This window comes from Carcharodon carcharias, chromosome 14, assembly GCF_017639515.1.
Source record: "Carcharodon carcharias isolate sCarCar2 chromosome 14, sCarCar2.pri, whole genome shotgun sequence".
Classification (NCBI taxonomy): domain Eukaryota; kingdom Metazoa; phylum Chordata; class Chondrichthyes; order Lamniformes; family Lamnidae; genus Carcharodon; species Carcharodon carcharias.
Window position 1 is genome coordinate 4,341,616 of NC_054480.1, and position 26,081 is coordinate 4,367,696.

At 43.5% G+C, this 26,081-nt stretch overlaps 1 protein-coding gene across 1 annotated transcript in view; it reads right to left on the minus strand.

Annotated features, from left to right (window-relative positions):
• Positions 1 to 246: 246 nt before the first annotated feature.
• ahcy (adenosylhomocysteinase) overlaps positions 247 to 26,081 on the minus strand; it is a 74,101-nt gene continuing 48,266 nt past the window's right edge. The window contains exons 7-10 of the mRNA XM_041205426.1: positions 19,718 to 19,805; positions 17,247 to 17,364; positions 8,282 to 8,476; positions 247 to 594 (exon numbers count right to left, since the gene is read on the minus strand). Of these exons, the coding sequence (XP_041061360.1) occupies positions 463 to 594; positions 8,282 to 8,476; positions 17,247 to 17,364; positions 19,718 to 19,805 (533 nt within the window). The 3' untranslated portion in view covers positions 247 to 462. The remainder of the gene's footprint in view (positions 595 to 8,281; positions 8,477 to 17,246; positions 17,365 to 19,717; positions 19,806 to 26,081) is intronic.

A 26,081-nucleotide genomic window follows, 5' to 3' on the forward strand; every position in this document is an offset into this window, starting at 1 on the left:
CCATCTAGGTCCACAACACAGTCCCTTAGCCCTGACCCTCTGACAATGGTGTGCTCCCTCTCCTGCAATCTGGTGTCAGTGTAGATTTTGAGCTCAGGTTTGAGCTACAACTGATAAGAAGCTTCTATAGATGAATCACCCACATCCACAGAACAACACAGAAGCTCTACACTAGGTAATTAATTTACACACAGCTATTTCAGGAAAAAAACCCTGAGTTTAAAATCAGGACAGCTCAAATACAAGAATGTTTCAGCAGGATTTTATTTCAACATCAATGCAGGTACAAAATTAAGAAGCTTTGGTGATTAAATGATCACAACTGCTTAAGAACAGAGCAATAATTTTCCTGGGATTTTGTAACCATTTGATGCACAATGAAGATCCATCACAGATGCCAACAAGTTAAACCCCTCTGAGGAATGTTGTTACGCTTTGGTTTTCATGGAAATAAGCAAGTGTTCAGTATCTGTAATGATCCGATTTAAAGGGCCCACATTCAGGAACCCCAAGGTAAGACGCTTGATCTGGTGTCAGTTTGGTTAATTTCACTCCCAGTTTCTCCAGGTGAGCAGCAGCCACTGCCTCGTCGAGCTGAGAAAGGCAGAAAGGTAGCATGTTAAAGACAACACTGCTGGAGCAATCCTTCAGAAAGACATTCTGAGTAGAAAAATGGTGTACAGTTTTTCAGCAGGAAACAATGGAGTGTGGGCAGCAACTGGAGAGATGATCAAAAGTTTAACTTGAGATTGATTTAATACGGCTTTTTAAAGTGAGACAGGGGTAGTAGGACCAAGGCAGCTGATAGCTCTGCCAAAGGTGGATTAGTGGAGGGCAGGATACACATGAAAAGGGAATGGAGGCTGTAGGAAGACATAGGGCTGAGGTACACTATGTAGAGACCATGTAGAGATTTGTAGAGGATTTCAAGTTTGGTCAGTTGGCAGCCAAGGCCAATGAGGCCTGGGGTGAAGGCCAAACAGGACTTATTTTGGGACATGGCAGAGTTGTGGATAATTTAAAGTGAGAGCATGCTGAAAGAAAAGTCAGGTGCAATGAGGGAGGAGGGATAGAGGTGACAATGTTGCAGAAAACAATAGAGATCCTACAGACTGGGAAAGAGAAAGAACAGATACAAAGAAAAGAGTGCTACGAAGAAAGGAATAAAAGAAAAACCTTGCGAGATTATGAGACACAACTTAATACAGGAAAAAAATGTTTTTAAAGTGGGCTCCCAGGGAATATTGCAATTGGAAATCAGGAAATGGCAGAGTTACAAAATAGCTACTTTGTATCAATCACAGCGGAGGATGTGATAAAATGAGAGATGAAAAAAATTAAACATAAACCAAGTGGCGAAATTTACTAGATTTAATACAAGTCGAAAAACATGGTGACAGAGGAGCTCATGAGATTAAAGAGACAAATCTCCAGGACCAGCTGGCTTCCACTCCAGAGTATTCAAGGTAGAGGGTGAGGAAATTTTAGATACCCTGGTCACTATCTGCCAAAACACCCAATTCAGAAAGTGTGCCCTTAATTGGAAAAGGAACAATGTTTAAGAAGGGTAAGAGAGACAAATCAGGAAATTCCAATCCTATTAGGCCAATGTCAATTGTGGGGAAGATACTAGAATCTTATTAAGGTCCAAGTAACTGGGCATTTGGACAAAATATGAGCCGATTAGGGAAACCCAGCATGGATTTGTAACGTTTCTAAGGAATCTGTTGAATTTTTGAGGAGATAATTAACTTGCTAGATGAGATGCTATTTATATGAGTTTTTGGAAAGCATTGAGACTAGAAATAAGGGACAGTTTAAAAATAAGGGGTCACCCATTTAAGGAGATGAGGAGAATATTTTTCTCTTGAGGATTGTGAATCTTTGGAACTCTCTTCCGTCAAGAGCAATGGAAGCAGGTCATTGAATATTTTTTTAAGGCAGAGGTAGATGAGATTCTTGACTAGCGAAGGGGTGAAAGGTTATCAAGGGTAGGCAGAATATGGAGTTGAGGCCACAATCGGATCAGCCATGATCTTTTAAATAGCAGAGCAGGGTCAAAGGGGCTGAATGGCCTATTCCTGCTCCTAATTCATGTTTGTATTCAATGAGGCTGCACATAAAGAGACTGTTAACAAAAATGAGACAGCTAAAATTGGGGGCTTGGATAGGGAATTGATTAGAAAGGTAGAAAACAGTAAGGGGTCATGGTTATGTATTCAAATTGGCAGAGCGTGATGAGTGATGTTCCCCAGGAATCTGTAGTGGGGAATTCCCGACATTGCTGACAAGGATGGTGCTGTTGTTGTCTGGTAAACTGACGTCTACCTTGCAGATGCTGAACGTGGATTCAGACACTTCTTCCTACCTCCCCTGGACCATGACACCACCACCGAACATCAAGCCATCGTTTCCAGGAACATCAGTGACCTCATCGCCTTTGGAGATATTCTCTCCAAAGCCTCCAACCTTATAGTCCCTCAAGTCCGCTTCTAGCTCCTTCCCAAAATCCACAAACAGTACTGTCCTGGTAGACCCATCATTTCGGCCTGTTCCTGCCCCACTGAACTCATTTCTTCCTATCTTGACTATTTTTCCTCCCCTTGTCAAGTCCCTTCCCACCTACATTTGAGATTCTACCGACGTTCTACGTCATTTCAACAATTTCGTTTCTTGGCCTTAACCATCTCTTCACTATGGACATCCAATCCCTCCACACCTCTAACCCCTACCAGAAAAAAACCTTATCATCTAAATGGTGAGAGATTGCAGAGCCCTGAAATGCAGAGGGGATCTAGGGTCCTAGTGCATGAATTGCAAAACATCATGGAACAGCTAACAGAATGTTATCATTTATTGCAAGGAGGATTGAATATAAAAGTAGGGAGGTTATGCTTCAATTACATAGGCATTGGTGAGGCCACATCTGTACAGTATTGGTCTCCTTATTTAAGGAAGGATGTAAATGTGTTAGCAGTTCAGGGATGGTCTACTAGACTAATGCCAGGAATGGGCAGGTTGTCTTATGAAAAAAGGCTGGACAGGTTAGGCTCCTATCCACTGGAATTTAGAAGAGTAAGAGGTGACTTAATTTAAACCTATAAGATCCTGAGGAGTCCTGTCAGAGTGGATGTGGAGAGATATTTCCTCTTGTGGGAGAATCTAAAATCAGGGGTCACTGTTTAAAAATAAGTGGTTGTCCATTTAGGGGAATTTTTTTCTCTGAGGGTCGTGTCTTTGGAACTCTCTTCCCCAAAAGGTGGTGAAAGCAGAGTCTTTGAATATTTTTTAAGGCAGAGCTAGATAGATTCTTGATAAACATTGGGGGGGGGGGGGGTGGGGGGTGGAAAAGTAAAAAGTTATTGGGATAGGAGGGAACGTGGAGTTGAGATTACAATCAGGTCAGCTGTGATCTTACTGAATGGCAGAGCAGGCTCGAGGGGCCGAATGGCCTACCCTTACTCCTAATTCGAATGTTCATATGCTTCTTCCCTGAATGCAGGATGGAACAGTCCCCATCCACCATCATCCTCCACCTGGCTGAACGTTTTCTCATTGAACAATTTCTCCTTTAACTTGTCTCACTTCCTCCAAATAAAAGGTGTGGCAAAAGGTACTTGCATTTTTTTTTAATTCATTCATGGAATGTGGGCTTCACTGGCTGAGCCAGCATTTATTGCCCATCCTTAATTGCCCTTGAGAAAGTGGGGTGAGTTGCCTTCTTGAACCGCTGCAGTCTATATGGTGTAGGTACACCCACAGTGCTGTTAGGAAGGGAGTTCCAGGATTTTGACCCAGTGACAGTGAAGGAATGGTGATATATTTCCAAGTCAGGATGGTGAGTGACTTGGAGGGGAACTTCCAAGTGGTGGTGCATGGGCCCTAGGTATGTCTGTCTTTTTGTGGGGTATGTGGAACATCAGTGCAGTTTCCCACTCTCACCCAGAACTGGAAAAATTAGTTGATTTAAGTTGCAATTTCTATCCCTCTCTCAACTTCACATGGTTAATCTTCAACACTTCCCTTCCCTTTCTCCACTTCTGGTGATAGACTGTCTACCAATATTCATTACAAGCCCACTGACTCCCACAGCCACCTCAACTACATCTCCTCACACTCTAAAGACTCCATTCCATTCTCCTAGTTTCTCCGTCACATCTATGATGATGCTAACCTCCACAACAGCACTTCTGACTTGTCTTCCTTTTCCCCCCCACCAGAGGACTGCCCCCACACCCTCACCCCATCCCCCACTGTGGTTGACAAGGCCCTAAACAGTGTCGGATTCATTTCCCGCACTTCTGCTTTCAGCCCTTCCCCTCGCTTCCAGAACTGTGCTAGGGTAACCCTTGGTCTCACTTTCTACCCCAACATCCTCCAAACTGAAAGGACCATCCTCTGCCATTTCTGCCACCTCCAGTGTGATGCCACAACCAAACTAATCTATCCCTCCCCTCCCAGCATACCAAAGGGACTCCTCCCTCCACAACACCCTGGTTGACTCTATCACCTCCAACACCTCATCCCCTTCCCACAGCATTTTTCCATGCATTTGTAGGAGCTGCAAGAGCTGCTCCTTTACACCCTGTCTCCTCAGTCCGAGGCCCCAAATATTTCTTCCAGCTGAAACTGATTCACTTGTACTTCTTTCAATCTAGTAAACTGTATTCGCTGCTCACAATGCAGTCTCCTCTACATTGGGGAGACAGAAACACAAAATGAGTGAACTTTGCAGAGCACCTCTGTTCAGTCTGCAAGCATGACCCCAATCTTCTGGTTGCTTGCCATTTTCATTCACCACCTTGCTCTTACGCTCACATTTCTGTCCTCGGCCTGCTACAATGTTCCAGTGAGGACCAACGCACGTTGGGGGAAACAGCACCTCTTCTTCCGATTAGGCACTTTACAGCCTTCTGGGCTCAACATTGAGTTCAACAATTTCAGACCATGAACTCTGTCCTCTATTTTACTTTTTTTTGCCAAGTAACCAGTTTGCATCTTATTTTCATGCTTTTGCTTTCAGAGCTGCCCATTATTCTGCTATTAACACTTACTCTAGATCAATGCTTTGGTTCTTTATGACAACTTCAAATCCTCTCTGGCCACAGGAGAGGTGCTATTATTCATGAAGGGTAGCAGGGATAAACCAGGTAATTAAAGGCCAGTCAGTCTAACATCAGTGGTAGGGAAATTATTGGAAAAAATTCTGAGGGACAGGATTAATCTCCACTTGGAGAGACAGGGATTAATCAGGGATAGTCAGCATGGCTTTGTCAGGAGGAGATCATGTCTAACAAATTTGACTGAATTTTTCGAGGAGGTGACTAGTGTCGATGAGGGTAATGCAGTTGATGTAGTCTACATGGACTTCAGTAAGGCTTTTGACAAGGCATCTCCCGCATGGGATCCAGGGCAATTTGGCAAACCGGATCTAAAACTGGCTTAGTGGCAGGAGACAGAGGGTGACGGTCGAAGATTGTTTTTTGCAATTGGAATTGTGATGAGTGGTGTACCGCAGGGATCGGCGCTGGGACCCTTGCTGTTTGTAGTGTACATTAATGATTTAGACATGAATATAGGAGGTATGATCAGTAAGTTTACAGATGACGCAAAAGTTGGTGTCGTAAATAGTGTGGAGTAAAGCCTTAGATTACAGCATGATATAGATTGGCTGGTAAGATGTGGCAAATGGACTTTTAATCCTTATGCATTTTGGAAGGACTAACACAGCGAGGGAATACACAATGAATGGTAGGACTCTAGGAAGTACAGAGGATCAGAGGGACTTTGGTGTACATGTCCATAGATTCCTGAAGGCAGCAGCACAGGTAAAGGTGGTTAAGAAGGCATATGGGATACTTCCCTTTAATAGCCGAGGCATAGAATATAAGAGCAGAGAGGTTATGTTGGAGTTTTATAAAATGCTAGTTAGGCCACAGCTGGAGTACTGTGTGCAGTTCTGGTTGCCACACTATAGGAAGGAGGTGATTGCACTGGAGAGGGTGCAGAGGAGATTCACCAGGATGTTGCCTGGGCTGGAGCGTTTCATCTATGAAGAGAGACTGGATAGGCTAGGGTTGTTTTCCTTACAGCAGAGAAGGCTGAGCGGGGACCTGATAGGGGCATAGATAGGAAGAAACTTTTCCCCTTAGTGGAGGTGTCAATAATCAGAGGGCATAGATTTAAGGTAAGGGACAGGAGGTTTAGAGGGGATTTGAGGAATTTTTTTTTCACCCAGTGGGTGGTTGGAATCTGGAACACATGGTAGAGGCAGGAACCCTCACAACATTTGAGATATTTAGATGAGCACTTCAAATGCCATAGCATACAGGGCCATGGGCCAAGTGCTGGAAAATGGGATTAAATAGATAGGTGCTTGATGGCCAGCATGGACACGATGGGCCGAAGGGCCTGTTCCTGTGCTGCATAACTATGACAATCATTCCCACTCCCTTTGCCTTTTGTTCCATGGCATCTTTGTTATTTAACCTCTCCCACCATTTAAACTATCCCAGACATTTCCTTTGTTCTACCTGACCGTCCCCCCCCGCGACCCTTTCAACAGCATGAAATTCACATCTCCGTCTCCCTTTGCTTCTGAAGAGTCGCATGCGGACTCAAGACATTAACTGTTTCTCTCTCCGTAGACGCTGACAGACCTGCTGAGTTTTCCCAGCGTTTTGTTTGTATTTCAGGTTTCCAGCATCCACGGTATTTTTGCTTTTGTATCTGTATTGAGGCTAAGCTTTTCACTATTTTATAATTGACTTGGATATAGGGCTATTTCTTCATCCAAGTTTGCTAATGACATGAGGATAAGTGGTACAATAAAAAAAATGGGGATGGGAGCAGGAAGTTTAAAAGAGACATTAGTAGATTAAGTAAATGGGAAAAACTGTGGGAGATGGAGTTTAGTGTGTGGAAGTGTGAGCTCATTCATCTTGGACCCATTAAGATAGATCAGAATATTCTCCCAATGATGAGAAGCTAAGAATTAAATGCGCAGAAAGATTCAGGGGCCCAGGTACAGAAATCGTAAAGCTAATGGACAGATAGAGAAAAAAATAAAAAGGCACGTGTAATGTTAGCTTTTATCTAGAGAGAACAGGAATACAAAGGAATAGATATTATGTTACACTGTACAAAGTTCTGGTTAGACTCCATCTGGAATCACTGTGTTCAGTTCTGGGCTCCGCACCTCAAAGGATATTTTAACCTCGGAGGGAGTCAGTGCAGATTCACTAGAATGATTCCGGGCTAAAAAGGCTACATTGTGAGAACAGGTAGCAAAGACTAGGCTCGTATTGCCTTGATTATACAAGATTAAAGATTAATCTAATTGAGGTGTTCAATTCACCATGCCTCTTTCAACAGCACTTTCCTCTACTACCTAGAAGGACAAAGGCATCAGGCGCATGGAAATATCACCACCCGCAAATTCGCCTCTGAGCCACACACCATCCTGACTTGCAAATATATTGCTGTTCCTTCACTGTTGCTGGGTTAAAATCCCGGAACTCCCTCCCTAACAGCACTGTGGGTGTACCTACACCACATGGACTGCAGCGGTTCAAGAAGGCAGCTCACCACCACCTTCTCAAGGGCAGCTAGGGATGGGCAATAAATGCTGGCCTAGCCAGCGACACTCATCCCACAGAAGAATAAAAGATTAAAGGATCTGATAGAGTATATAGAGAGAAGCTATTTTCTCTGCTGGAACTGTCCAGAATAAGGGGGCATAACCTAAAAGTTAGGGCTGGGCCATTCAGGAGTGATGTAGAAAACATTTCCTCACAAAGGCTATGGAAATCTTCCACCAAAAACTTGGTGTGAAGTGGGACACAAGCAAGAGTTTTAAATGAGTTTGAGATTTGAAAGCATTTTCCGATTTATAGGCCAAACTGCACTGAAACCCTACCCATATCATTCCAGTGGATCGAGGTGCTGAGAATGCTATGGCACTATTCAATCAGGCCAGCCACCTCCTTCAATCCAAGCTGATTAGCTGGCCAAGCATTTCATTGCTGTTTATGTGCACAATGCTTGCCCCATTTATCTACAGAATAGCAGATACCGCACTTCAAATGTTAACTTTACATGAAATGCTCGAGATAACTGAGCAACGTGAAAACATATCACACAGGTTCAAGTCTTTTCCATGTTCCAAGACCTAAAGTAGCTACGAGCAGGATGAAAAGTTCATAAATGCAAATTTAACATATTAGATTCTATAGATAAAATTTGTCTCTAGGTTCAGCTACAGATAAAAGACAGATCTCACCTTCTTTGGCAAGAAGTGTACACCCACTGCGTACTTGCCAGGATTGGTCCACAGCTCAATCTGTGCCAGCACTTGGTTGGTAAAAGAATTGCTCATTACAAAGCTGGGATGGCCCATTGCACAGCCAAGATTCACCAAACGACCCTCAGCAAGAACAATGATGTGGTGACCATTCTTTAGCTGATAGCGATCCACCTGTTATCCAGAACACAGAGCTTGAAACAAACTGAAAGGTTAGCGGATAACAGGGTTACCCCCAAAGCTATGCAAACAAAACAAGCCCATCACATTCTATGCATGTCACAGGACTACCTCCTGCAACAGCTCCATCTCAGGGGCACAGACTACAAATCAGGTGATGTACATGGGTCAGGAGTTACAGCCAAGTTTCAAGACAGTTGCGTGCCACCTTCCATAGAAAAGTTACAGCACAGAAGGAGGCCATTCGGCCCATCTTGTCCATGCCAGCCCGAGGACACCCAGGTGCCCTTTCTAAACCCAACTTCCTGCACCCGGCCCATAGCCATGCAGCTTACAACACTTAAGGTGCAGATCCAGGTACTTTTTAAAAGAGTTTAGAGTTTCTGCCTCTACCACCAACTTGGGCAGCGAATTCCAGACACCCACTACCCTCTGTGTAAAAAAAGTTCTTCCTCATGTCCCCCCGACACCTTCTGCCACTTATCTTGAATCTATGTCCCCTGGTTCTAGAATTTTCCACCAAGGGAAACAATTTTATTCTGTCCACTCTATCTATTCCCCTCATAATTTTGTACACCTCAATCAAGTCACCTCTCAGCCTTCTTTGTTCTAAGGAAAATAACCCCAACCTATCCAATCTCTCCTCGTAGCTACTCTTTTCTAACCCTGGCAACATTCCTGTAAACCTCCTCTGCACTCTCTCCAGAACTATTACCTACTTCCTGTAATGTGGTGACCAGAACTGCACACAATGTTCTTGTAAAACTGCACAGTTGTGACCACACCAGTGTTTTATACAATGCCCTGCTCTCTTTCTGGCTCTTCAGCTTTTCAATTTTTATAAATGGCCCAGTTTCAGGCTTAGGGAGCAGGATCATAAACTTGGCAGCAGAGTTGATAATGAAGAGGACAGTTGTAGACTCAAGGACAACAGACAGCATGTTAATAATGGGCAAAAGAATGGCAGATGGAGTTCAATGCAGAGAAGTATCAAGTGACACTACTTAAAAATTTTGTTGGTCATCAGTAAACTTGGATATCTGGCTCTCTAAGTCATTAATAAATATGAATTGAGGTTCCTTACAGATCCCAGTAGGATCTAGTCACATCCTACCAATTATAGAGTTCCAGCCCTTAAAACTCTGGCTCCTTTTTTCTAACCAGGTCAAGAAGCTGCTTTCAATTCCATGGGCTTCAACTTTAGCTAACAATGACTTGAAGGATTTATCAAATAATGTTTGGAAGTCCATATAAATAACATCCATTGACATTCTGTCACCTCTAAAGAAAGTTCAATCAGATTCGTCAGGCATGACCTACCCTTTACAAATCCATGCTGATTTTCCCTGAACAGCTGAAAACTTTCAAGGATCCAGTCCCTCTATCCTTAATTACATTAATTTCCCCAACAGATGCCGGACGAACTGGGTTTCCCCCTCAGTTCTCTTAAATAGTGGAGACACATCCATAAATTTTACGATCTAAAGGTATCTTAAACAAGTTGATAAAGTGGTTAAAAAGCATATTGGTTACTTGGGTTAATAAATAGAGGTATAGAATATGCTCAGTTGTTGAATACACTCTAGACCCAGGTAGATAGACTTCTGGACTCCAAGGGAATTAAAGGATATGGGGATGGGGTGGGAATGTGGAGCTGAGATTGAGGATCAGCCACAATCTTAATTGCTGACCTGAGCTGCCTTAAGACCTGCTCTTGCTCCTATTTGTTAAGTTCTTATAATTTGCTTCTGAATCTGATTCTAGCACCTTTTCAGGTAGTGCACTGCAGATCACATCAGGACATAACTTAAAAAATAGGTAGAAGAGCAGGTCACATGACCCCTCAAGCCTACTCAACCATTCAATAACCCATCTTGCCCTGTCCCCATATCCCTTGACTACAATGCTATGTTAAAAAAAAATCCTCAACTCCCCTCTGGTTATTTTGCCGATCATCTTAAATCTGACATAAAATAAACAGAAAATGCTGGAAAAACTCAGCGGGTCTGGCAACATCTGTGGAAAGAGAAACAGGGTTAATGCTTCAAGTCGGTATGGCTCTTAAATCTGTCACTGCTGGCCCTTCTGCAACTGGAAACAGTTTCTCTTTAACTACTTTATCGAAACACAGGGGGTGGCTATTCAGCCTGTGTGTCTGTGCCGGATATCTGCAAGAGCAGCATAGTTAGTCCTATTCCCCCATCTTTTCCTTGCAGCCCTGCAAAATTTTTCAGGTCTTAATCCAATTTTCTTTTGAAAGCCAAAATCTTTCTAAAATCTCTTCTTGACTTTTTTTGTGCTCTAAGGAGACCAACCCCAGCTTTTCTGGTTTCTAGAGTCACTAGGACCAGATAGGAGGCATCCAAGGACACTGAGGGAATTAAGGAGGAAATTACAGAGGCATCAGCCATAATTTTCCAAACCTCCTTAGATAAAGGGGTGATAACAGAGGACGGGAAAATTGCAAATGTTACACCCTTGTTCAAAAAAGGGTTTAAAGATAAATCCATCAACTACAGGCCAGTCAGTTTCTCAGTGGTGGGGAAGCTTTTAAAAATAATAATTCAGGGCAAAATTAACAGACATTTGGACAAATGTTGATTAATTAAGGAAAGCCAGCCTGGATTTATTAAAGGTAAATAGTGTTTAATTAACTTGCTTGACTTTTTTGATAAGGTAGCAAAGGGTTGATGAGGTACATGGACTTACAATATGCATTTGATAAAATGCTGCATAACAGATGAGCAGAATTGGAGTCCATGGAACAAAAGGGACATTAGCAACACAGATACAAAAATTGGCTGAGGGACAGGTAACCGCATTGGTGAACAGTTGTTTCTTGGCCTGGAGAAAGGTTTATTGTGTGGATTCACAGCATTACAGATTGTTATGGTGCAGGAGGAGGCCATTCAGCCCATTGTGTCTGCACTGCAGGAATTCACCAAGGCTCCTTTCAACAGCACCTTCCAAAACCACAACCACTACCATCTAAAAGGACAAGAGCAGCAGATAGATGGGACCACCACCACCACACAACAGACTTGAGGAAAGTTAGAGGTCATGGAATAAAAGGGACAGAAACAACGTAGTTGCAAAATTGACAAAGAAATAGACAAGTTGCAAAAAAGTGTTTTGGTTTGGGGGAGAGCAGATTTTAGTAAAATAAGGCAGGACCTGGCCAAGGTAGACTGGGAACAGCTACTTGTGGGGAAATCTACAGAGGAGCAGTGGGGGGCATTCAAAAAGGAAATGGGGAGGGTACAGGTTCAACATGTTCCCTCTAGGGCGATAGGAAGGAGTAACAAGCCCAGAGAACCATGGGTGACCAGAGATATTCAGGTTACGATGAGAAAGAAAAGAGAGGCTTTTAAAACCATAGAACACTACAGCACAGAAAACAGGCCATTCAGCCCTTCTAGTCTGTGCCAAAATATTATTCTGCTAGTCCCATTGATCTGCACCTAGTCCATAACCCTCCAGACCTCTCCCATCCATGTATCTATCCAATTTATTCTTAAAAATTAAGAGTGAGCCCGCATTTACCATGTCAGATAGTAGCTTGTTCCACACTCTCACCACTCTGACTGAAGAAGTTCCCCCTAAACCTTTCCCTTTTCACCCTAAAGCCATGTCCGCTCATGTTTATCTCTCATAATCTAAGTGGAAAGAGCCTACTCATGTTTACTCTGTCTATACCCCTCAGAAGTTTACAAAATTATATCAAATCTCCTCTCATTCTTCTACGCTCCAAGGAATAAAGTCCTAACCTGTTTAATCTCTCCCTGTAACTCAACTCCTTAAGACCCGGCAACATCCTAAGAAATCTTCTCTGCACTCTCTCAATCTTACTGATATCCTTCCTGTAGTTAGGTGACCAGAACTGCACACAATACTCCAAAGTTGGCCTCACCAATGTATTATACAACCTCACCATAACATCCCAACTCCTATACTCAATACTTTGCCAAAAGCTTTCTTTACAACCCTGTCAACCTGTGACACCACTTTCAGGGAATTATGTATCTGAATTCCCAGATCCCTTTGTTCCTCCGCACTCCTCAGTGTCCTCCAATTACTGTGTATGTCCTACCTTGGTTTGTCCTTCCAAAATGCAAAAGGTACAAGGGAAGCAAATCAGCAGAGGCGTTAGTGGAGTACAGAAAGTGCAGGATGGAGTTTAAGAAAGCAATTAGGAGAGCAAAGAGGGGATATGAGAAAGCTCTGGCTGGTAAAAGTAGGGAAAATCCCAAGATATTCTATAAGTATATCAATGGGAAAAGGGTAACCAGGGAAAGAGTAGGGCCCATAAGGGACCAAGGGGGCAATCTATGGGTGGAGCCAGAGGACATCGCTAGAGTGTTGAATGAATACTTCACATCCGTCTTCACCCAAGAGAATGAGGATGAAGGTATCAAACTCGGGGAGAGAGACTGCGAGGTTCTTAAGCAAATTGATATGGGGAGTGACAAGGTATTGGAGGTGTTGGCAGGCTTAAAAGTGGACAAATCTCCAGGTACAGATGGTGTGTCCCAGACTGCTGGGGGAGACAAGGGAGCAGATCGCAGGGGCTCTGACCCAAATTTTTAATTCCTCTCTGGCCACGGGGGAGGTGCCAGGGGACTGGAGAACAGCTAATGTGGTTCCGCTATTTAAGAAGGGTTGTAGAGATAAGCCAGGGAACTACAGGCCAGTGAGTCTCACGTCAGTGATAGGGAAACAATTGGGAAAAGTCTGAAGGAAAGAATCTATTTCCACTTGGAGAGGCAAGGTTTGAGCAGGGATAGTCTGCATGGCTTTATCAGAGGGAGGTCATGCCTAACAAATTTGATTGAATTTTTTGAGGAGGTGACCAGGTGTGTAGATGAGGGTAGTGTAGTTGATGTAGTTTATATGGATTTCAGCAAAGCCTTTGACAAGGTCCCACATGGGAGATTTATAAAGAAGGCAATTGCACATGAGATACAGGGTAATTTGATAAGATGGATTCAAAATTGGCTTAGTTGTAGGAGACAGAGGGTGATGACAGAAGGATGCTTTAGTGACTGGAAACCAATGTCCAGTGGCGTACCACAGGGATCTGTGCTGGGTCTCCTATTATTTGTTGTGTATATAAACGACATAGATGACTATGTGGGGGGTAGGATTAATAAGTTTGAGGATGACACAAAGATTGACCGGGTGGTTAACAGTGAGGTTGAGTGTCTTGGGCTACAAGAAGATATAAACAGGATGGTCAAATGGGCAGATAAGTGGCAGATGGAATTTAACCCTGAAAAGTGTGAGGTGATACACTTTGGAAGAATTAATTTGACAAGGAAGCATTCAATGAACGGCATGACACTAGGAAGTTCTGAGAAACAAAGGGACCTTGGTGTGTGTGTCCATAGATCTCTGAAGGCGGAGGGGCATGTTAATGGTGTGGTGAAAAAGGCATAAGGGACACTTGCCTTTATCAATCGAAGCATAGATTACAAAAGTAGGGAGGTCATGTTGGAGTTGTATAGAAGTATAGAACCTTTGTGAGGCCACAGCTGGAGTACGGTGTGCAGTTCTGGTCACCACATTATAGGAAGGATGTGATTGCACTGGAGGGGGTGCAGAGGAGATTCACCAGGATGTTGCCTCGGATGAAACATTTAAGTTATGAAGAGAGGTTGGATAGACTTGGGTTGTTTTTGTTGGAGCAGAGAAGACTGAGGGGCGACCTGATCGGGGTGTACAAGATTATGAGGGGCATGGGTAGGGTGGATAGGGAGCAGCTGTTCCCCTTAGTTGAAGGATCAGTCACAAGGGGACATAAGTTCAAGATGAGGGGCAGGAGGTTTAGAGGGGATGTGAGGAAAAACCTTTTCACCCAGAGGGTGGTGACGGTCTGGAAAGTGCTGCCTGGGAGGGTGGTGGAGGCGGGTTGCCTCACATCCTTTAAAAAGTACCTGGATGAGCACTTGGCACATCATAACATTCAAGGCTATGGGCCAAGTGCTGGTAAATGGGATTAGTGTCAGGTATTTCTCACATATCGGTGCAGACTCGATGGGCCGAAGGGCCTCTTCTGCACTCTGTGATTCTGTGAACTAGGGATGGGCAATAAATGTTGGCCCAGCCAATGAAGCTCACATCCCGTGAATTAAGAAAAAACATCTCCTCCAGTGACTGAGTTTCCTCCTCTGTCACCATGGCGTGGGCAGCATCTACCTCGTAGGTAAAGACAGATGCAAAGTATTTATTTAACACCTCAGCCATGCCTCTTGCCTCTATGTTTAAATCCCCATTTTCGTCCCTAATCAGCCCTACTCTTTTCACCACCCTTTTACTACTGATGTACTTATAGAATACTTTGGGATTTCCTTTTATATTCCCCAGGGGTCAGTGTTAGGACCCTTGCTCTTCCTGATATATAAATGACCTAGACAATGGTGTACAAGGCACAATTTCAAAATTTGATCTTATTGAATGGCAGGGCAGGCTTGAGGGGCTGAATGACCTACTCCTGCTCATATTTCTTATGTTCTTTTAAACAAAACTTGGAAGTATTGTGAACTGTGAGAAGGATAGTGTTAAACTTCAAAAGGACAGATTGTTGGACTGGGTGGATAAGTGGCTGATGAAAGCTAACACAGAGAAATGTGAAGTGATTCATTTTGGTAGGTAGGAAAAACAGGGGTAGTTTAAATAAAGGGGCTTGTTATTATTCTTTGCAACATAAGCCTCTTATTTTAATCTAATCTATTTAGCTAGCCACAGATAGATCTTTCTTGCTGTGGTTTTGTTTCTTAATGCTGAACATTTTGAATTGTTACTTTAAATGTTTCCCATTGTCTTAGCACCGCACCTTTTAGCCTATTTACCCAATCATCCTCAGCCAGGTCTCCCCTCATATCTACGTAATCGACTGGGTTTAAATTTGAGATTCTTCTTTGCGGTTGGCATTTGTTATTTTCAAACTTAATGTGGAATTCAGTTGCATTATGATCACTATTTCCCAGTAGATCTTTTACAATGACACCACTAATTAATCCTGCCTCATTGCACAATACTGGATCAAAAATATCTGGTTCCAGAACATGTTGCTCCAGGAAACTGTCACAAAAGCAATATACAAACCCACCTTCCAGACCACCTTTGCCAAATTGATAGGTCTAGACTATATGAACATTAAAGCTGCCCCACCACACAACCATTACATTGCCTTTGTTACAATCTTCAATAATTTCTTGGTTAATGTCCAATGGTATAACTACTGTTAGGGGGCCTATCGTCTATTTCCAGCAGTGCTTCTGATTTTTGTTGTTTGTTCCTTATCTCCAGCCATACAGATTCTGTTTCCTTATTTTCTGAGCCAAGAACCTTTCTCACTCATGTCCTTATGTCATCCTTTATTTCTAGGGCTACCCCTCCTTCTCTTCCACTGTCTTTTTGATATGTGTATTCCGGAATATTTATTTCCCAATCTTGGTCACCTTGCAACCATATGGTAGTTAGATCTCTATTTGTGCCAATAGTTCTTCTATCTTATTGCAGATGATCCACAAATTCAGATTAAAAAAAAACATAAAATTGAAGTCACTTTATTATTATTATTACCTACATGGACCTTACCCTCTGATGCACTATTACCGTTAAACCTTATTACCTTTCCTGTCCCACTCACCTTCTCTTTACCCACATCAAAATATTTTTCTATTGCCTCAACTTTTATCTTTGGATTTCTAAATCTCCCTTCGTCTGAACCTTCCTCCCCCTCTTAGTTTAAAGCAATATTTATGCCTACCCGGCCCTTTTTTGCTGGTGCAGTCTATGTTGATACCCTCTGTCCCTCACCGTCACACTCTGGCTACCATTACCTGTATCGCTTTATCCTGCAACATGGTCTTGTCCTTTCTCTAACTTTCCAAATCTCCCCTCTCTACAGCTCTTGAATTACTATTTGCCAGGACAGGGGTCCCAGCGCAGTTCAGCTGAAGACTATTCCAATGGTACGGCTCCCTACTGGTGCCTGTGCCTCATGAATTGAAACCCATTTCTCCCACACTAATCTTTCAACCACACATCCAACTCTGATCCTATTTACCCCAAGGCAATTTGTTTGTGGCTCAGATAGTAACCCAGAGATTACAACTGTTGTGGTTCTGATTTTGGACCCAAGCTGCACTTATTCCCTCAGCAGACCCCCTTTCTTAGTCCTATTAATGTTATTGGTACCCACATGGACCACGACAACTGGATCCTCCCCCTCCCACAGCAAGTTCTGCTCCAGTCAGGGGCTGATGTCCTTAACCGTGGTGCTATGGTCAGCTTGCTCATCTTCCTGCAGTCGCTGCTCTTGTCCTGCTGCAAGTACCTCGAACCTGTCGGACAATTGCAGGGGCTGAGGTTCCCCCATTGCTGGTCCCATACCTGCCTCGCTCTCAGATACTAGCCCATACTTTTGCAAATGCCAATTAACTTTGGCCTGTGAGATTAATTCATATAGATCAGTGCTTTGAACATTGTGAAGCTGCCATTACAAGCTGCTGCTCCCTTAACTCTCCAATGTGCTTTGGTCTCAGCCTCAAAGGAACATGGGCACCATCTAGTGGACAACCATGACACTGCTATCTCCCTCACTTATTCTGTGATCTCCAGGTTAAGATAGCCATCTTGGTACCAAAGTAGGGCCAGTGTCTGATGAGGGCCCAATAGTCAATAGGAACTGGATCAGAGCTGCACTAATCCATTTCACAGCTGAAGCTCTGGAGTAAAATCAACCAAAGTTGTCACCTACCTGGGGTTTAATGTTCACCATCTTGGCTGCGTTTTTATTCAGCCATTTTACATCCAGCTCAATATCAAAATGGCCAATGTTACAAACTATTGCATCATCTTTCATTTCCTGAAAGTGTCTGAATGGGGCAGAGACAAAAAGGGAAAGAAGGGATGAGGAGACAAAAACAAAACATTCATCAGGATATTTTTTTTATTCATTCATGGGATGTGTGGGCATCGCTGGCTAGACCAGCATATATTGTCCATCAACTAATTGCCCTTAAGATGGTGGTGAGCTGCCTTCTTGAACTGCTGTAGTCCAAGGCAATTTAAACAATTAGACAGAAGTGCTCCTGATAAAGAATTAGGAGGATACTCAAAATCTGTCAGATGGTCAAAAATCTACTTTTTGTCTGTTCCACACCAATTACCTCTTTTTATCCCAGAAAGTTAGACAATGTGACAGCTGGACATCTCCTTTCCGGTGACAGAGGGGCCCCCTTAGTCACAATCTCTGGCTATTCTATTTTCTACTCTGGGCATCTGTGCTGAGATGCACTGGCTGTTCAATATAAAGGCACCGCAGGAATGCAACGGAATGCTTCAGGCTAAGGCTATTGGCCTTTACGTTTCACTCGCCAATAATCTTACGTTTCTCAGTTGATATGTGGACACCCAAGGACCCAAAATGAGCGGATAGGAAGTGTGCACCTGCAACATTGGTTCAGGACAAGAATGAGTTGACCTTTGCCTCTACCTGAGCAACTGTTTACTCCTTTATCTGCAAAGGGTCTGGAGGATCTTGCACAACCGTGGTTTGCTTTTACAGCCAGCCCTAGTGCAGGCCAATAGTTGGGGAAACATGTCCAGGAATCAGTGGCAACCAAAGGTTATAACATGACGTGAAGCTGAAGAACTAACAGTTCCCTTTGTGATCACACATTAAAAAGGACCCTCATCATCCCCACCCAGCTCCCATGCTTACCTTCATCCCTCTCATCAACACTGCTTCCAGTATGAGATCCTCAACAACCACCACCCCCATGCTATGGAGATGCAAGAGAAAAAGGAACCAGGGTTGCATATTCACAAATCTTTCAAGGTGACAAAGCTGATATGAAGTTTAACAAAGTGCATTGGACGTTTGGCTTTGTAAAGATGGGTTTAAACAGGAAAGTCAAGATAAACTTCCAAAAATCCTTAATTAGGCCTCAGGTGGAGTATTGTGGACAACTCTGGGTGCAACATTTTAGGAAGGATGTCAAGACCCCGGAGAGGGTGCAGATGTGGCTAACCAGGGATGTTATGTGGGTAGTTATGTTGACACGCTGGGGAAGCTTGAGGCTATCTTTACAACAGAGCAAGTTAAAGGGCAACCTAATAAAAGTACTTAAAATTATGAGGGATTTTGAAAAAGCAAACAAACAGGGATCATAGGTTTAAAATAACTGGCAAAAACTAGAGGGGAAGTGAGGAGATCATAGATTTAAAATAATTGGCAAAACCTAGAGGGAAAGTGAGGAGAAACTTTTCCTGGGGGTTATGATGATTTGGAACACTGTCTGAAAAGGGTAAAATCAGGTTCCATTGGAACTTTCCAAAGGCAGTTGGATAGGGAACAAAAACAAAAATAGCTGGAAAAACTCAGCAAGTCTGACAGCATCTGTGGAGGAGAAGGCAGGGTTAATGTTTCGAGTCCTTGGCCTGCTGCAATGTTCCAGTGAAGCTCAACGCAAACGGGAAGAACAGCAACTCATCTTCCGACTAGACACTTTACAGCCTTCCGGACTGAATATTGATTTCAACAATTTTAGATCATGAACTCTCTCCTCCATCCCCACCCCCTTTCTCATCCCCCTTTTTTCTAATACTTATTATATTCTTTTAAGTTATTTTTCTTTTCCCACCTATTTCTATTATTATCTTAAAATTTATTTCCATCCATTGTTTTATCTCCACTTTTTAGCCCATTTCGATCCCTTCCCCCCACCCCAGCCCCACTAGGGCTATCTGTGCCTTGCTCATCCTTTCTACCCTTAATGTCACCATTAGCACATCCTTTAGCTATTATCACCACCGTCAACACCCCTTTGTCCTTTTGTTTATGACATCTTTGGCAATCACTCCTTTGCCTCCACCTATCACTGGCCCTCTATCAGGCTCCACTTGTCCCACCCCCTCAAACAGCTTATATTTCACCTCATTTCTATTTCTCTTTAGTTCTGATGAAGAGTCATACAGACTCCAACTTTAACTCTGTCTTCCTCTCCACAGATGCTGTTAGACCTGCTGAGTTTTTCCAGCTATTTTTGTTTCTGTTTCAGATTTCCAGCATCCACAGTATTTTGCTTTTATCGCAGTTGGATAGGGACTTGACTAAACCGGACCTGGAGCTAACACAAGCTGAATTGTTACCTATGATCCAATGAGTTACTCAGGCGAAAGTAGGCTGACTGACAAAAATCAGGAGTTCAGCACGTCAATTCCTACCTTCCCACAATGATATCTTTGCAGCCAGTTGTTGTCACAAAGATATTTCCCTCTTTACATGCCTCATCCATGGTTGTGACCTCATAACCTAAAAAAAAATTGGATAATGTACACAGGAATCAATGAGGCAAAGAAACAGCGCAAGGGTTTTAATTTAGCAAAGCTCAACTACTGATCTAGCCCAAGTCTCAATTACTGTTATTCAATTAAGTGCTGAAGCCCATAGTTTAAGTTAGTTGGGAGTTAGAAGGGGAGAAGAGAAAACCATTCTGTTCCTTGGATTTAAATCCAGTTCAAAGAGGAAAGTCGTGGTCTGTGGCTTACGTGTAAAACATTTTAATATTTCAAAATTTGGCACAAATTTGGCATTTGGAGCGTAATGGAGGAAAATGTCAACTTGTCCACTTTGGCAGGAAGAATAGAAAAGCATCATATTATTTAAATGGAGAAAGATTGCAGAAGACTGAGGGATCTGGATGTCATGGTCTGTGAATCAAAGTTGATATGCATAATCTGACTCTGTAAGTGAGCAATGTTGCAGGGAAAGGTAGGCACAGTTTTCATTTCCCATCCAACTTTTCAAACAGGGTAGAAAAGGGGGAGGGCATCACAATATCGGTTTAAGAAGCAATTCCAGCTGTGAGGAGGGTTGATATGTTAGAATGTTCTATGAAGGACAAAAAAGGGGGAATCACAGTTCAGGGGGTTTACTACAGACTCAAACAGCCTGAGGGAGACAGACGGGCAAAGATGTAGGCAAATTGCTAAAAAGTGCAAAAAACCAGGGCAGTTATAGTTGGGATTTGCCCTAATATGAACTAGGATAAAATCAGTGCAAGAAAGTATAGAGGGAGCAGAATTCTTAAAGGGCATTCAGGGAACTTTCTTAGCCAGTGCTCAGCAAGCCTAAGAAAATAAGGTTCTGGACTTGTTTTTAGGGAATGAAACTGGGCAGGTGGAAGGGGCATCAATGAGAGGGCATTTTGGTAGTGATCATAATTCAGTTGGACCCAATGTAGTTGTGCAAAAGGACAAAAGGTAGGAGTAAAAGTTTTAAACTGAAGAAAGGCCAATTTTATTAAGCTAAATGTGGTTTGGCAAAAGTGACTGCAAACAGTAACTTGAAAGTAAGCTAGTATCAGATTCAGTGGGAGGTATTCAAGGAGAAATAAAGAGGGTTTAGAACAATTTGCTCCCCAAAAAAGGGCGAAACTCACAGAGAAAGACTGCCTTGCATGTCAAAAGAGCGCTCAAAGTAGCATATGGCAAAAAAGGGAAGCATTTGACAAGTACTGTAGAAAGAGTACAATGCTGTAGAAAGCTTAAAGGAGTATAGAAAGCGCAAGGGTGAAACTAAAAATGAAATTAGGAAAGCAAAGAGAGGGTATGAAAAAAATGCTGAAAATGAAAAGATGTTTTTATAAATGCATAAAGACCAAGAGGATAACTAAGGAAAAGGCAGTGCCTATCAGTGCAAAACCGTAAATTGCGTATGGAGGTAAAAACACTTGAACATGGCTCTTGTGAATAGTTTGTTTGTCTTCACAAAAGGGGGTGATGTACACATTGTGGTTAAAGAGGAGGGTGTTTCTATGAAGTGCCTTCAGCCCAAGTTGTTTTTGTGTGAAGCACTGGATGGGTTAAACAGTGAGGGGGAAAACATAGAATCTTTGAAAGTAGATAAAACGCCAGGCCCAAATGAAATGTATCGCAGGCTAATAAGAGAAGGGAGGAAATAGCAGAAGATCTGACTACCATTCTCTAACCCTCTCTTGCTATAAGCAGAAGACTGATGGATTGCTAACATTGTACAGTTGTTTAAAAAGGGTTAAAGGGATAACCTGAGAAATTGCAGGTCAGTCAGCCTAACCTTGGCGGTGGGCAGATTGTAAAAAAAAGAGGAATTGTGTGTACAATCATTTAGTAAGTGTTAGGGGGAAATAAAGGGATAAAGTAATTATTAGGGGGAATATAGGGGTACAGTAATAACTTATTGAAAGGGAATAAATTACTTAAAATCTCCAAGCACATTGGCAGTTAAAGGTTATCAGATGAACCTTGTACAGCCTTAGGGCCTGCAAACAACAGAAAGGCCTTGGAGCCGGACTGCAGTCAGAGCATTGGCAATAACAACTAAGATTAAGTGTGCTCTTCAACAGATAGGGGAAGTACAGATGGTCCCAGAGGGAAGGTGCCTGCTTGGGTGAAAAATAGGGACATACAATGCATGTACCTGTTACCAGAGATGTCTGTTTAATGTAAACCTATATGTTGATGAGATCGGAATCTGGAAAGTGTTCTTGTACGTGACCAATAATGTATAAATATGTTGAACATTTGTAATTTAGCACAGTGCTGTCTCAAGCTGTATTGAGATGCTCTTCTCCTTGCAATTGCTTGAATAAACGATCGTAACCTGTACCTGAGTCTCCTGTGGTCCGTTCATCAAAGTCGCCACATCAATTTGGCATTGCCGGCAGGATACTTGGATCGGATCCTCGGGACAGCTTTGCAAAGTGGGTGAGTACATTCATTTACCACCCATAGTTAGTGCGGTAAGCCTACCCGAGAACGGTCCGGTCAAGTATCAAAGAATCAGGAGGAGGACTCAGGACAGGAGATAGGAGGCGCCAGGGGTAAGAGGTGGAGCCATGCAGACGGGCTAGCGGGGACAAAGCCGTGCAGGGAGGGCTGGACCTTGACCAGAGAGAGGAAGGCAGAGCTGGGCTGGTGGGTTACAGTTTGAAATATAACCTTAGCTGAAGCCGCACAGGGAGGGCCGGACTATTATCAGAGATCGGAGGCAGAGCCGTGCTGGCAGGTTCCGGTTTGAAATATAACCTTAGCCAAAGCCGCACAGAGAGGCTTATAGCGGAACATCAGTTAAAACTAATCACCAAAGATGCAGGAGGAGGGGTGGAACCCACAGGGAACCTCTAGAGAACATAGGAAAAACCTATATGGGTGCATTGCATAGAAATCTTGCATTTGCTTGGTTCAAACATCTGGGTTGTTATGTTGAGTTTTGAGTCTCAGCAGCTCTTTGAGCAAAGCCTGCTTCTCCCCCGGGCTGAATGGTACCTGCTTAACTCTTTCCATAACCCTCTCAATCTCCTCATCCTCCCCCTATTCCTCAGCCCCTTTCTCCCTTTCATGACTTTACTTTTCCCTATGGGTTCCACCCCTCCTTCTGCATTTTTAGTGATTAGTTTTGACTGCTATTCCGCTATGAACCTTGTAATGGAGTCCATGGTTCCTCAGTCAAGTTCCATAGCGCTATACTGTTTCCCTAACGGCATCCTGTCCCTACTTTCCCTCTATCTCTGCGCGGTATGTTTGCACGGTCCTAACAACTTAATTATCTGAGGTATGTGCAGTTTCACTGGGTTCTGGCTTCCCTGTGCGGCTTCAGCTAAGGTTATATTTCAAGCCGTAACCCACCAGCCCGGCTCTGCCTCCGATCTCTGGTAATGGTCCGGCCCTCCCTGCACGGCTTTGTCCCCACTAGCCCGTCTGCATGGCTCCGCCTCTTACCCCGGCGCCTCCTATCTCCTGTCCTGAGTCCTCCTCCTGATTCTTTGATACTTGACCGGACCGTTCTCGGGTAGGCTTACTGCACTAACTACGGGTGGTAAATGAATGTACTCACCCACTTTGCAAAGCTGTCCCGAGGATCCGATCCAAGTATCCTGCCGGCAATGCCAAATTGATGTGGTGACTTTGATGAACGGACCACAGAAGACTCGTACAGGTTACGATCGTTTATTCAAGCAATTGCAAGGAGAAGAGCATCTCAATACAGCTTGAGACAGCACTGTGCTAAATTACAAATGTTCAACATATTTATACATTATTGGTCACGTACAAGAACACTTTCCAGATTCCGATCTCATCAACTTATAGGTTTACATTAAACAGACATCTCTGGTAACAGGTACATGCATCGTCCCTATTTTTCACCCAAGCAGGCACCTTCCCTCTGGGACCATCTGTACTTCCCCTATCTGTTGAAGAGCACACTTAATCTTAGTTGTTAATGCCAATGCTCTGACTGCAGTCCGGCTCCAAGGCCCTTCTGTTGTTTGCAGGCCCTAAGGCTGTACAAGGTTCATCTGATAACCTTTAACTGCCAATGTGCTTGGAGATTTTAAGTAATTTATTCCCTTTCAATAAGTTATTACTGTACCCCTATAATCTCCCTAGTAATTACTGTATCCCTTTATTTCCCCCTAACAGTAAGACATGGAATAATCAAGAAGTCAACATGATTTAATAAGGTAAATATGAAGTCAACATGATTTGATAAAGTAAAAGCAAAAAACTGCAGATGCTAGAAATCCAAAACAAAAATAAAAATACCTGGAAAAACTCAGCAGGTCTGACAGCATCTGCGGAGAGGAACACAGTTAACGTTTCGAGTCAGTATGACTCTTCAACAGAACTAAGGAAAAATAGAAAAGAGGTGAAATATAAGCTGGTTTAAGGGGGGTGGGACAAGTAGAGCTGGATAGAGGTCCAGTGATAGGTGGAGATAACCAAAAGATGTCATAGACAAATTGACAAAGAGGTGTTGAAGGTGGTGATATTATCTAAGGAATGTGCTAATGATGACATTAAGGGTAGAAAGCAAGGGTGAGCAAGGTACAGATAGCCCTATTAGCAAAATTAATAAATATTTCCAGGTCCAGATTAATTTTGCTTCCAATTTCCACCCCTCCATCGTTTTCACATGGTCCATCTCTGACACTTCCATTCCCTTCCTTGGCCTCTCTGTCTCTATTTCTGGTGATAGACTGTCCACCAATATTCATTACAAGCCTACCGACTCCCACAGCAACCTCGACTACAGCTCCTCACCCCCCGCTTCCTGTAAGGACTCCATCCCATTCTTTCAGTTCCTTCGCCTCTGTCGCACCTGTTCTGATGATGCCACTTTCAAAAACAGTTCCTCTGACATGTTCTCCTTCTTCCTTAACCACCCATGGTGGTTGACAGGGCCCTCAACCGTGTCCGGCCCATCTCCCATGCATCCGCCCTCACGCCTTCTCCTCCCTCCTGGAACCATGGTAGGGTCCCCCTTGTCCTCACTTATCACCCCACCAGCCTCCGCATTCAAAGGATCATCCTCCACCATTTCCACCAACTCCAGCATGATGCCACCACCAAACACATCTTCCCTTCACCACCCCCCGGTGGCATTCCGCAGGGATCGTTAACTCCAGGATACCCTGGTTCACTCCTCCATCACCCCCTACTCCTCAACCCCGACCTATGGCACCTCCCCATGCCCACGCAAAAGATGCAACTCCTGCACCTTCAAATCCTCTCTCCTCACCGTCCAAGGGCCCAAACACTCCTTTCAAGTGAAGCAACATTTCACTTGCACTTCCCTCAATTTAGTCTACTGCATTCGCTGCTCCCAATGCGGTTTCCTCTACATTGCAGAGACCAAATGCAGACTGAGTGACCGCTTTGCGGATCACCTTCGCTCTGTCCGCAAGCATGACCCAGACCTCCCTGTCGCTTGCCATTTCAACACTCCACCCTGCTCTCATGCCCACATGTCCATCCTTGGCCTGCTGCATTGTTCCAGTGAAGCTCAACGCAAACTGGACGAACAGCACCTCATCTTCTGACTAGGCACTTTACAGCCTTCTGGACTGAATAATAAGTTCAACAATTTTAGATCATGAACTCTCTCCTCCATCCCCACCCCCTTTCTGATCCCCCCTTTTTCCAATAATTTATATAGATTTTTCTTTTCCCACCTATTTCCATTATTTTTAAATGTATTTCCAACCATTGTTTTATCTCTACCTTTTAGCCTATTTCGATCCCTTACCCCCACCACACCCCCACTAGGGCTATCTGTACCTTGCTTGTCCTGCTTTCTACCCTTAATGTCACCATTAGCACATTCCTTAGATAATATCACCACCTTCAACACCTTTGTCCTTTTGTCTGTGACATATTTTGGTTATCTCCACCTATCGCTGGCCCTCTATCCAATTCTACTTGTCCCACCACCCGCACCCCCCACCCAACCCCTTAAACCAGCTTATATTTCACCTCTTTTCTATTTTTCCTTAGTTCTGTTGAAGAGTCATACGGACTTGAAACGTTAACTGTGTTCCTCTCCGCAAATGCTGCCAGACATGATTTGATAAGGGTAGGCTATGTCTAACTAACTTGATGCGTTTTTTTTGGAGGAGATAAGGAGATTCAATTAAGATAACATGCTTGATGTAGGAAACAGGAGCATATTGGTAATGTTACTGGACTAATTCTCCAAAGACATGCACTCCCCTGAATCAGCTTTGGTGGCAGAGGGCACTTAATCAGGCAGGAGGGTGGTGGGTGTGGA